Genomic DNA, 13,633 nt, shown 5'->3' with positions numbered 1-13,633 from the left:
ATTGCTCTACCAGTATTCCCTGAGGTGAAGTAGAAAGGAAATATAATGTTTGAGGCTAATACAATAAGGTCCTGTTTACAGAGAACTCAAATGCTAAACAATATTTTCTCACGATAGATGTTTGAGACAGAGAACTGTTACTCTACTGATTTCAGAATGGTAAATACATGAGAAAGATAGGAAAGTCCAGCTCAAATCAGCCTCTAAAAGAAGACAAAGACTCTTACGTCTATTAGAAATATTAATACAGGTATCCCCTGCTTTTTGAAAGTTCACTTTATGCCACTTTATTTTTACGAAAGGCCTACACGAGTGCCCATTTTCGGTAACCAAGAGAAATCCAAAGCGGATTTTTGCTTTTACCAAAAAAGGTGAAAAGCAAAAACAGCCTCAGCGTTTGTTCTGCAGCGGCTGTTACCGAAGCAGCACGTACCCCAGCAGCACTGAGAGCGGCTCCGCCGAGCTCCTTCTCTAGGAACTACACTCAGCTTCTTAGCATCAGGTCACATAGCTTTGAACTGCCTGTGAGCATCTGTGCTTTATCCCAATTTATTTTGAGCATCCATTATCAAGATGTGTCCTACAGTAACTGCTTCTACGCTTTATGCTATTTTGGCTTATGAATGGTTTCATAGGAACACTCTACTTTCAGATAGCGGGGGAAACCTGTACACAGCATTTAAATGTTTATTTAATTTTTTAAAAGTACAACTAGCTACCAGAATTTACACTACTAAAATAAAAAGCAACTTTATCTGCATCATGTAATATCCTAAAAATAAACTTCTCCCTCCTTTGTCCTACCTGTCATGATCAATAAAGTGAGTTCTTTGATGGAGTGAAAGGGGTTTGATAAGGTACTGGCGGACCTGACATGTTTTGGGTTGAATTCTTGGAGTCACATATGCTTGAAGTGTGCCATACTGGCCTTCAATTGAGCGAATCTGAACACAAAAGAGGAAAGAAAATAAGAATAATCTAGCAACATAAAGGCTATCTTTAAAATGTTCAACACAAGTAAGCAGGTACTCAGGCCTTAATCTCTTCTGTAATATGCTGAAGGAAATAAGGACATTCTATTAAACAAGAACTTTTTACCTCTATAGTAAAAGAAAATTTTAAAAGATTTTGGTAATCAAAAGCAAAATTAATCCTCTATGAAAGTCATCCCCACCACATATTTTTAGGTCTGTCATTCCAAAAGACAGATATTCTCACACACCACCCTATCACATCTAAAAGTATAGGTGTATAATATATTGTATAAGATTCACATAAAAAATGGTTAAAATTTAGACATTTCTGTTGAAGGGATAAGTGGGTCAACAACTAATACTTCATTTTCTCAGAAATGGGGGTATTATAGCATATGGCTATTGTTATAAAAACCTACTGACAGAAAAAAAAATGTTTCCAAGAACTTAATTCTTGACTTTCTATGAAAATAGAGAAGCATACTCACAATCTAATTATATACATATCTGTGTGTACAATACTGTGATTTTATTGCTATGAAATAGATTCCAACAAATGGGATTATAGCCTATCTTACCAAAGTAGCAATAACAATTTTTATTTCCTTCAGCTATGATTGAGAGTGTCCTTTTCCTCATCCTGCCACCTGGTAATTCTGCTTGTTCAAAATTTTTGCCAATCTGTTAGACAAGCAGAACTGATTTTTGTTATTTTGAGTTTCCCTAACTGATAACGAGGTAGAATATGTTCCTTTAATATTTGTTAGCTATTTTGATTCCCTCTTCTGTGAACTGCCTACCCATATTGGCCTATTTTCCTAATTGGGTAGTTTTTTTTTTTTTAAGGAAGAAGATTCTTTCTTTCTTTGGCTGCGTTGGGTCTTAGTTGCAGCATGCGGGATGTTTCATTGCAGCGTGCGGGCTCAGAAGTTGTGGTGCGTGGGCTCTCTAGTTGTGGCATGTGGGCTCCAGAGTGCATGGGCTCAGTAGTTGCAGCACGTGGGCTCTCTAGCTGTGGCACACAGGCTCAGTAGTTGTGGAGCATGGCCCTAGTTGCCCCGTGGCATGTGGGACCTTAGTTCCCCAACGAGGGATTGAACCCACGTCCCCTGCATTGGAAGGTGGATTCTTAACTACTGGCCCACCCTGGGTACTCTTTTTAAACAACTTATAGGCAGTCTTCATATTCTGATACTCACCCATTATCTGGAAGACAGCTTCTTTTTGAAAATAACTAGGTACTTAATTCATCTGAATTTATCTTTTATAATATATGGCATAAAAATCCACTTAATATTCTTCCAGATGGATGCCAGTTGTGCCAATAGCAATTTTTATTTTTATTTTTTTAATTAATTAATTAATCTTTGGCTGCGTTGGGTCTTCGTTGCTGTGGGTCTAACCACTGTTCCACCAGGGAAGTCCCACCAATAGCAATTTTTAAATAAAAATAGTAATTTAATAGAATTTTCCCTACCTAAAAATGCTGTACATTAAATTCCCATAAATATGTGCTGGGCTATATTTCTAGACTTTATTTTGTTGCGTGACCTATTTATTTAGGCCTTGTAAATACCCCACATTATTTTTATTATAGTAGTTTTATAGTACATTTTACCATAGGGCAAGATAAGTTCCACCTTTTCTCCTTTATCATAGTTTTGTTGGCTCTTTTCAGGCATTTACTCTTTCCTCTGAACTTTAAAGTTATTGTATCCAATTTTAAAAAAGAACATAGGTTTTTAATATTTTTAGGCCTACTTCCTAATTTATTGGCACAATCTAGCTCAGTGAATGTAATCTAAATGTTTAATTAGGTTACATAAATATGCTGAAGTATATTCCTTTAGAACTTATACTAGTTTTCAATTTTTCTTTCAAAATACATGAAAGGGGACTTATACAGATGAAAATAAATTGTTTAGAAAAAAATTACATTTTAACTGGAACTTCCTTAACCAGATGTGAAAAAGTTATTGTGCAATAGCATCTCTCTTGAAAAAAGCATACTTTGAGTTTCAGAACATCAGGAAAAAGTTATAGTGCTTAATTTTTGGATCATAAACATATCAAAAATAAAATTTTTTTAAATTTCACACTAAAAATTAAGTAACTAAAATAAACTTGTGGGCTTCCTTGGTGGCGCAGTGGTTAAGAATCTGCTTGCCAATGCAGGGGACACGGGTTCGAGCCCTGGTCCAGGAAGATCCCACATACCGCAGAGCAACTAAGCTCCTGCGCCACAACTACTGAGCCCACGTGCCACAACTACTGAAGTCCGCACGCCTAGAGCCCGTGCTCTGCAACAAGAGAAGCCACAACAATGAGAAGCCCGCGCACTGCAACGAAGAGTAGCCCTCGCTCGCCGCAACTAGAGAAAGCCCACGCGCAGCAACGAAGACCCAACGCAGCCAAAAATAAATAAATAAAAAAAAAAAAAAAAAAAAAATTTAAAATAAACTTGTGTGCTACGATCAGTATTTAATTATAAAAGTGATTATGTTAGTAAATTGCAAAAGGAAACTTCAAGGATTTTCCCTGGAATAGTTGGTAATGACATCACTGGAATGCAATCAGAAAAATCCAGATAATAGGAAAATACAGGGCAAACGCTCGGGGACTTCAATAACCAAATTACCTCATTTGGACCATGATTGGATCAAACAAACTAAAAACAAAAAACACTACACTAAACATTTGATAATACTAAGGAATTATTATTATTTTTCTTAGGTGTGATCACAGTATTGTGGTTATGTTTTTTTCTTTTTTTTAAATTAATTAATTAATTAATTTATATTTTTGGCTGTGTTGGGTCTTCATTTCTGTGCGAGGGCTTTCTCTAGTTGCGGCAAGCGGGGGCCACTCTTCATCGCAGTGCGCGGGCCTCTCACTATCGCGGCCTCTCTTGTTGCGGAGCACAGGCTCCAGACGCGCAGGCTCAGTAGTTGTGGCTCCCGGGCCTGGTTGCTACGCGGCATGTGGGATCTTCCCAGACCAGGGCTCGAACCCATGTCCCCTGCATTGGCAGGCAGACTCCCAACCACTGCGCCACCAGGGAAGCCCTGTGGTTATGTTTTTAAAAAGAGTTCTTATCTTTTAAGTGGAGATATGTATATGCATAACAGATTCACTTTGCTGTACACCTGAAACTAACACAACATTGTAAATCAACTATACCCCAATAAAATTTTTTTTAAAAATACAAATTTTACATAATCACTTAAAAAAAAAAGAGTTATCTTTTAAACATATGTACTGAAATATTTACTAATAAAATTATAAAGTATCTTGTATTTGCTTCAAAATAATTTGGAATGGAGAGTGACAGCATAAACAGGATTGTCATGAGTTGATCATCGCTGAAACTGGAATCATTACTTTTGTGTATGCTTGAAACTTTCCACAATAGAAAATTAGAAAAAATATTTCCAGTTAGAGGAAATTTGGGATTGGTAATTTTAGAGAACGTGACTGGTTGAGTGCTAACAGAAAAGAGAGTGGTTTGGGCTGAATTAAAACCTAATAGGTCATTCAAAAGACATTATTCCAAAATGCTAATTTCAGGGAGAAATTTAATGCAAAGAAATGATATCATATGTTGCAAGATTTACCAAGGAAAAAAGAAAGTTCAAATTTTCAAGTAAAGGTAATCTCAAACAGTTTTACCTTGAGTTCCAGCCTTGTGGTATTTGCCTGGCACCGATAAGTGGCGAGAAGAAAGTTGTCATTTGACTAGGAAGAATTCAAAGTTGAGGAAAAGGATGAATCTATGTTTTTAACAATAACAACAGCACCAACAGTAATAATAATATTTATTTTTACTGAGCACCTATCATTTGGGTGGCACCATGCTATGAGCTTTACGCTTATTCCTACAAACAACCCTATGTGGTTAAGTTTTAACAGATGAAGAAATTGAGGCCTGAAGGGTTAGGTAAATTTCCTAAATGCTAGTAAGTAATAACACTGGTATTCAAATTCATATCTTTAAGACTCTAAAGCTCAATGCTCTTTCCATATTAAATCTCTCCAATAACACTTTAAAATATTAATTGTTCTCCCAAAAATTTAACCAGCAGTGCAAACTCCGAATGTTTGTATTATAAAGGTAAAAACATCAATGTTCAGTGTTGAATGTATTTGATTTTCACACATACTTATAGACAACTGAGAAATATCTCATCTATGTATTCCCAGCAAATAGCATAGTGTCAAGTAGACTGTAGGCATTCAACACGTTTGTTGAACAAAATTGGAAAGGTTACTTCAAGTATTATAACTTCTTAAAACTGAATAATAAACTACTAAAAACAGAAAAGTATATCTGCGTGCATGAATTGCAAAATCAGACAAAGCAACATGAACTATTTGATATGCAATTTTCAGGCACTGCTATTTCCCTATTTTTAATAAATACCTGAAGAAATAAAAAGAATGCTAATGTTAAAAAGAAAATTCAAATGTTTTAATTTCAAATAATTTAAACTCAGCAAACACAGAGGATCAGTCAACTTAAAAATAAATATACTTTTGTGTAATTAAAAACAAATGTTGTATATTTAAGTATTTATGGATAAAATTATATAGATTAATTAAAGGGGATAAAATGTCTGGAATTTGGTTTGGGATGGGGAGGGGGAGGGTAAAGAGCATAAAACAAGACTGGCCGTATGTTAAAGTCAGTGACGAGCACATGGAGGTTATTATAGTATTCTTTGTCCTTCTGTATATACTTGAAATCTCCATAAGATTTGTTTTTTAAGCCATCATTCTAGAAAATAGGTTTTAAATTAGTATGAAATACTCATTTCAAAGAATCCTGCAGTGATATAAACAGGTTAATCTTTCACTGTAACTTAGGAATTAAAGATCTGAAGTTCATACTAACTTGTTTTTTAAATGATCATAAAAATGTAGGTCTTAATCTTTTATGTTTTGTACTCAAACAGGGATGACAAAGCACATATGATAACATAATACAACTGCTATAAAATCTCTTATCAAAAAAAAAGCTTTACTCTGAAATTATTTTGAAAATTATTCCCTAATATAACTATCAACTTTGTTCTTTATCTACTCTTGTTATCCTTCCCTTTTTAATGCCAACTCCAGTCACCATTTCCTGCTCTGGCTTGCCTTCTCCAATGCAGCTGCTCCAGACCTTCTCTGAACCCTAACTTCTCTTCAGGAGCCACACCTAAGCTCTGAGACTGCTAGTCAGCCAGTACCATGCAGAAAGAAGTGATACAGTAAGCGCGTCCAAAAGCTCTGATATGGTCTCATCCCAGGTACTTTGCACATAGTAAGTGTTCAATAAATGTCTGTTGAATGAAGGCTAAGCAAGAGTCAACAAGAAAAAGTGAGGAAAGGCAGGCAGATGGAACAGATCATGTTTAAATGTAGGAATGTGTGAAACTGTATAGCATTTTCAAGAAATTTTAAGAACTTCAGTTTGGCAGAAATCATGTGCATGGGAGGGAAGGTAGCAGCTGGTGAGAGATTAAGTTGGAGATGTAATCAAGAGCTGAATTTTGGAAAGTTTTTTATGCTACAGTGAGGAATCTTGACTTACATGCAGCTCAGGAAATAAGGAATCTTTAAAAGGCTTTGAGAAAAGGAATGACACGGTGATGTTTGTCTTTTAGGAAGGCCTCTCTGGTGGCAGTGCACAGCATAGCCTGGAGGTGAGAGGCAATACTGGAGGCACAGAAACTGGCAGATGAGGAGTTCAAGCAAAAGCCTTATGAGGGCCTGGAAGGTTAACAGAAGTGCAAATGAAGCAGAGTAGATGTAGAAGAGCAAGGAGGTGGAAATGACAGAAATTAGTGACTACAGCAGCACCCCCCTTATCTGTGGTTTCGCTTTTCAGGGTTTCAGTTACCCACAGTCAACTGTGGTCTGAAAATATTAAATAGAAAATTCCAGAAATAAGCAATTCATAAGTTTTAAATTGCACACCGTTCTGAGTAGTGTGATGAGAACTCGCGACATCCCACTCCATCCTGTCTGGGACATGAATCATCCCTTTGTCCAGCATATGCATGCTGTATATGCTACCCGCCCGTTAGTCACTTAGGAACCATCTCAGTTATCACATAGACCAACCTTCATGGTATTGCAGTGCTTGTATTCAAATAACCCATGTTTTACTTAATAGCAGCTCCAAAGTGCAAAAATAGTGATGCTGAAAGAAACATCGTATCATACAGGGGTTCCATACTATTCGTGATTTCAGGCATCCACTGGGGGTCTTGGAATGTATCTCCAGCAGATAAAGGGGGAACTACTGTAACTGGATTTAACAGATCAGAGAGAGGAAGGAATTTAAGACAACACTCCAGCTTCTGGATTTTCTGAGGATAAGGAAAGAGAGTAGAAGCAGATTTTGAGGGAAGGATTATGAAAGGAAATACAGAAGAAACATCAAACACTAGTAGCATTTATAGGCTTTATACAAAATGGCATAATGGGAAGAAAGCATTTGAAGAATTCTTTATATTTTTACTCACCTCAGAATCACAGCTGCTAAAGCTGACAACAGCAGAATTTTTATCCACATCTAGTAAATCTATTGGAACATCACTCTACAGTCAATATTAAAAAAAAAAAAGGTTCAGATGAAAAACTAAGAATTCTCACAATACATATTTTCACCTTTTGAGATTATCTACCTAGAAACTGATGGTTAATGAGCAGGCTGTATTATTTTAGTAGTTGGAACTTAAAAAAGGTTCTAATAAGGATATAAAATACTGGAGTTTTCTAAGTCACATCTCTGTTAAGATTCTCCTAAAGGCTAATCAGAGAACAAATCTTTAATGTCCCTTCTAGGTCTTCCTGAAACTTAAGTCCATTGGTCTTTTGTTTAATATGTACGGGATAAATAAAAAGTAAAGACATAATTTAAATAATCTATGAGCCAACTGATTAGCTAATGGAAGATTAAGATAAACATTTAAAATCACTGTTTAAAAGTGTTCAATAATAATTAGTGCATATGACTAGTTTGCAAAATAGATCCAGCCATAAAACAAAGAAATTAGACATTTTGCTTACCTGTATTAAGACATTATCTATCGCTGTCTGCACCTCTAAGATAAGGCTGTAGCTGGCATCATCTTTATTTAATGTAAACTTGTCATTTACACTAAATGAAGGTACTGCTGATTTTGCTTTGCTTGACTGAGAAGACTGTTGATATTTCTCTCTTTCCTGTAGTACCTTATATTGCAGATGTTCCAACTCACTCCTAGAGGAAAATATATACAACTTTGTCACCTATAAGTATAAACATTTGAGATCCTTAGAATATTTACAAAAGTCTGAGACATTTACTGCTGCAAAATGCATTTTTATTGGTTGAGTTAGAACTATAACACTAATAGGAACAAAATTTTTACTTCTATGACTGACCAAATGGTTCCACATTATTTATCTCTGATCTAAAAATTAAAACATCTACTCAGCCCCACACCAGCAATATTAATAAGGCGTTGTAAGAATCAAGGCAGGCTGCAAATAATCAATCCTAATACATGAATCTGGTTACAGTCACATATAGCACTAATCAGAAAAGAAATTGATTGTTCTGGGGTAGAGGAACATACTAGATTTAATAAGAAGAAACAAAACGTGTGAAATCAGTAAACATGTACCTTTCAGTAAGACATTAGGGGCGATAGACAAAATAAGAAGGCTGCTGAGTATGAATATTTTGGAGACCACAAGGATAATCACGAGCCAGAGGTACAGCTGAAGTTCTACCAAGTGTTGGAGATTGAACTGTGCAGGCATTGCTTAGAGCTGCTCCAGTTAAAGGGAAAGGAAATGAAGTAAATAGTAACTAGGGTAGAACAACATGAGGTTTAGCTACTAGCCCCAATTCAGGGGGAAAAGTCTGGGAAGGCGCTTGGAAGGGATTTGTGCACTGAACAAAGGAAAAGATTCATTCGCCCAAGAAATATTTACTGAGTGACTCTATGTACTTATGATCCGGGTGCTGAATGAACAAAATAGACATAAGCTTCTCGTGAACATACATTCCAGTGGAATCAGGAGGGGGTTGACTTGGTTATAAATATGAGGTATTATACTGAGGACATGAGATAGTAGTTCATTAACTCTCCTTGGTGTCCTTGCTGCATGAACATTAGAGCTTTCTCTCCTGGTGACTTTGGTGAACTGGTTTGTGGTGAACTGGTGGTGTGGCTTTAGTGAACTAGTACTTGTGGCATTTTGTTGCCTCAAAAACTTCTGTAGCCATCAACTACCACCAAAAAAGAATCAGCCCTCACTCTTGAGGACTGAGGGCTGAAGGGCTAGGGTAAGGAGACTAGTCATTAAAAGTTTCAGCGACTCCCACTTCTTCATTGTATGCAGCAATTTTCCTTGAGGCCATTTTCACAGGACTTGTCAAACTGAACAGGCCATGAAAGCAATCCCTGTGTCTAAGAGAGTCAACATTACTCATTTCCAGTAAGAAAACTTATAAGCCAAAGTTACAGACTCAGAAGGGTCCACAAGAGCAGTAAACATTAAAATTAATGAGGAATAGAGCCATCTGTGTTAGTTTCTTTCTAATGTCTATGAAGACAAACAAATGAAAAAACCACTGTAACTGTTTATAATAAATGAATGAAAAAATACAATTCTTGATCTAAGAAAAAAATCAACATAGAATAAAACATATAAAAAGTGTATTTCTAACTCCAAAATATTAATCAGCACTTACTGCTAATTTTCTCAAACTGATAAACTTTCATTAAAAAAGGTGATAAACTAATTAAATGTACAATTCCTTCCAATAAAATATACTGCATTTATAAATAAGAAAAAAACAACAATCACACACTTTATGAAATGAAAAAAAAAGAAGCAAACAAAAATCCAAAATTACCGTAAAGAAGAAATTTTATTCTGCATCTCCTGATTAATTTTTAGTTCTTCTCCTGGTCCACTTTCCTTATGAATAGGCTCTGTTGTCAGACCTGTAACCCAGCCTGCAGAGATGAATTACAATCGTGCACCAGTAAGTGCTGCTAGTGTTAAAAGAAACCCAAGATACATGCCCCTGTGTCCACCAACATCAACCTCACTTAGTCTTGGACTTATTTCTTTTCAAAAAACAAGACAAAACAAAACGCAAAAGAAATCAAGCTAGAAGATATTCAAACCATAAAGAAATTACTTTGGATACCATTTTTGTTTTGCCTGAAATATTGTAATACTACGATTAAGGAAATCTTTCACTTCTTAATTTAAAGTTTTAGTTTTCAAGTATGGAATAAGTCAACACATTCTAGTAAATGCAAAAACTGGCTGATGAATAAAAGTTGTCTTTCAAAAATTATTTTCATGGGCAGTTAAACTCTCATATAACTATTGTGAGAATACAAAAATGACCTACTCAAAAGCAAGTTTTATAAGAAATGTACACAGTAACAAAACAAACTAAATTTCAGTAAATAATTCTTTTTAAACCAAAGGATAGCATTTAATTTTCAAAGATGCTAGAGATATACTAAGCACTTTTAAAAAGTATTATTCAAATATTAACTGTTTTATAAATCAATACACTTACTCCTTCCTTTCTTATTTTTTAACCATTAAAGCTTTTAATGCTGTAGGTAAGAGTGACTTACTAATAAACATTTTAAAAAGTAATCATCAAAAGCAATTTATTAAATTTATATTTTTTATTATTGATTCTTTCTTCAACTAGCTATTACCATTTACCTTACCTGAATATGTGGATACCACGATTTCATCATAGCCATCTTTCCCTACACAACCACCCTGGATAGATGTGACACTCTCAGACAATGTCTAAAATAAATTTAAGAACAAGCACATCATCAATAAAATTTCACAGATATGTGAAATAATAAGCCACAAAACTTATTTTCCTGTCTCCCAACATTCAACATATATTTATTGAATACTTATTATGTGTAGACACTGAGATTGGAAAGGTGAAAATCCTGCACAAATGGCTGAAAATTCCAGTGCTTTTTAATTTGGGGAAAGAAGATTGAAAATGATTCATATATTTGTGTGTACCACTCAGCTACAGTAGTCATCTAATGAGCAAAATCATTTATTTATATAAAGAAATAAGTTTTTTTAAAAAAAATGACATAAGGGGAAATTCCCTGGAAGTCCAGTTGTTAGGACTCCATGCTTCCACTGCAGGGGGCCCGGGTTCCATCCCTTGTCGGGAAACTAGGATCCCACAAGCCACGTGGCCAAAAAAAAAAAAATTACACGAGTAAAACTCTCAATACATTTAGTTTATTATCTGAATTCCACAGACCACCTCTCATGTGTTTTCTCCAAATAGTTTTTGAGAAGAATAAAGAAGATGCTAGCTTACATGGAACCTTTAGACAATTTGCTACTATGGAGAGAAACCAAGTTTTTCAGATGGTTCAGGGTTTATATCTCTTTTAAGCGATACTTCCCAAACTTGTCTGACAATAATCACTTGGGTGAGTCAACTAGGAATCTGTATTTTTAACAAGCACTCTAGGTCAGTGGCTTTCAGGCTATTTGGAAAGCAAGCAATAAGTTTCATATTGCAAGCTGGTATAATTCACACATGAACATATACAACAACAGATATAACTTAAAAGGTTTTTGTTATATTCTGATATATTCTAACCTATTCTCTTTCATTTAAAAAAAAATGTGTTGGCAACCCATTAATGGGTTTGACCAGTAGCTCTGCCAGGTAATTATTACCAGGCAAGGCCCAGAACCATTGTCCTAAAGGAGAAGGTAGAGGGAATGGACACCAGCATTAAAAATGATAGTTCTCTTCATCCTCCCTGTAGGAGGCAAACCTCTGAGCTATTCTGCAAATCAGGCTATCGTAGCTGTTCCTGAGCTAATTACCTGAGAGATTCAAGTAACAAAGGTTTGATTATACATTTGCATGAAGCTAGGTTCATAGGTGCATTTTTTTTTTTTTGGCCGCACTGCACATCTTGCAGGAATCTTAGCTCCCCGACTAGGGATGGAACCCGTGCCCCCTGCAAAGGAAGTGCAGAGTCCTAACCACTGGACCACCAGGGAATTCCCCAATAGGTGCATTTTTAACAAGTGTCCCAGTGGATTTCATATACACTAGAATTCTTCAAACTTTTTTGTTCATGTTCTCGCTAAAGTTAATTCTGAAAAAACAAACAAACAAAACTGCATCCATCCCTGTGTACATTTTTAAACTGACTTTCAGATTTTCATCACCACTTTAAATAGTTACAAAGAATGTAATGTCTGGAAGTTTTAGAGATTTTAATTTTAAAATAAAACTGTCACATAATCACATCCCAATAATACCCAATGAACCTAAATATCAAGACAAATTTATATACACAATTGACTTAAAAATGAAAAAACAAATCCTTCTTTCACAGCTGGAATTTTTACATTGTCCCCTGAACTTCTATTTTCACTCCACTTCCCCCACATATATTTATCTTAATGTAATGTACTCATATGCTTGAAATTCTTTTATACTTCTCTGCAACCAAGAAAAAAGAAATAGAAGTTTTTTATCTTCTGTGATTAAAAAGCTCTAAGCATTAGAAATTTCTATTGTCCTAACTATTAGTATTTCACAATTGATCGACAAATATATGTTTTATATTTTTAAATAATAACTAACCACTAAAACAAAATTCTATAGGAAATGTATCTCATGAGACGAATGGGACATTTTTTCCTTCTAAATTATTCATGTATCACAAGTGAGTATTATTTATATATTGATAGAATGAGACTGAGTTCAACATCAGTCCTATTCCTTTTTTTCATTTTCATAGATAGAAGCACTAATTGAGCTTAGTCCCATAAAGATACTGATGAGACTAAAAGAAATTTTGTTGCAGAAAGTTCACTCTAGGGGCTTCCCTGGTGGCACAGTGGTTGAGAATCTGCCTGCCAATGCAGAGGACACGGGTTCGAGCCCTGGTCTGGGAAGATCCCACATGCCGCGGAGCAACTGGGCCCGTGAGCCACAACTACTGAGCCTGCGCGTCTGGAGCCTGTGCTCAGCAACGAGAGGCTGCGATAGTGAGAGGCCCGCGCACCGCGATGAAGAGTGGCCCCCGCTTGCCGCAACTAGAGAAAGCCCTCCCACAGAAACGAAGACCTAACACAGCCATAAATAAATAAATAAATTTTAAAAATAATCTGTTTAAAAAAAAAGAAGAAGAAATGGGAGGAGGACTCATGGGGTAGAAACAGAATTTAAAAAAAAAAAAAAAAAGAAAGTTCACTCTATTGTTTAAATATCTTCCAAGTTACATACCTAAAATCATCTGATCTACCACTGAAAATGTTTAATGATGTATCATCTGACACCTTGATTAGGTCCTCCTTCTATTTATTGAAAGCAAAACACTGGAAACCAGCTGACTACAGAAGAATGTTTTACCGAATCAATAGAGTCACACACATTCTCACTTTCTGAGTGGTTTATTGAGTGACTATTAATTATAACTTACTCTTTCACTCACTTAGAAGTACCTTATTTAACCTAATATACTCAGAAAAAGTTACAAAAATTTAAAAACTGTTAATTTCTACATGTTTTTTGCCAATACAACATTTTAATGAAATTCATTTATCTTATGTACTTCAAGTACCTTTTTATA

At 35.4% G+C, this 13,633-nt stretch overlaps 1 protein-coding gene across 2 annotated transcripts in view; it reads right to left on the bottom strand.

Moving 5' to 3' along the window:
- BBS7 (Bardet-Biedl syndrome 7) overlaps positions 1 to 13,633 on the bottom strand; it is a 43,386-nt gene that overhangs the window by 9,591 nt on the left and 20,162 nt on the right. For both annotated transcript variants that reach the window (XM_061192016.1, XM_061192015.1), the window contains exons 9-14: positions 10,718 to 10,802; positions 9,874 to 9,976; positions 8,034 to 8,226; positions 7,487 to 7,561; positions 4,644 to 4,709; positions 805 to 944 (exon numbers count right to left, since the gene is read on the bottom strand). In XM_061192016.1, coding sequence (XP_061047999.1) covers positions 805 to 944; positions 4,644 to 4,709; positions 7,487 to 7,561; positions 8,034 to 8,226; positions 9,874 to 9,976; positions 10,718 to 10,802 — 662 coding nt within the window. The remainder of the gene's footprint in view (positions 1 to 804; positions 945 to 4,643; positions 4,710 to 7,486; positions 7,562 to 8,033; positions 8,227 to 9,873; positions 9,977 to 10,717; positions 10,803 to 13,633) is intronic.

The sequence above is a fragment of the Eubalaena glacialis genome, chromosome 5 (assembly GCF_028564815.1).
Source record: "Eubalaena glacialis isolate mEubGla1 chromosome 5, mEubGla1.1.hap2.+ XY, whole genome shotgun sequence".
Lineage (NCBI taxonomy): Eukaryota > Metazoa > Chordata > Mammalia > Artiodactyla > Balaenidae > Eubalaena > Eubalaena glacialis.
The sequence above is the reverse complement of the archived record's forward strand: the minus strand, read 5'-3'. Positions and strand labels throughout refer to the sequence as shown.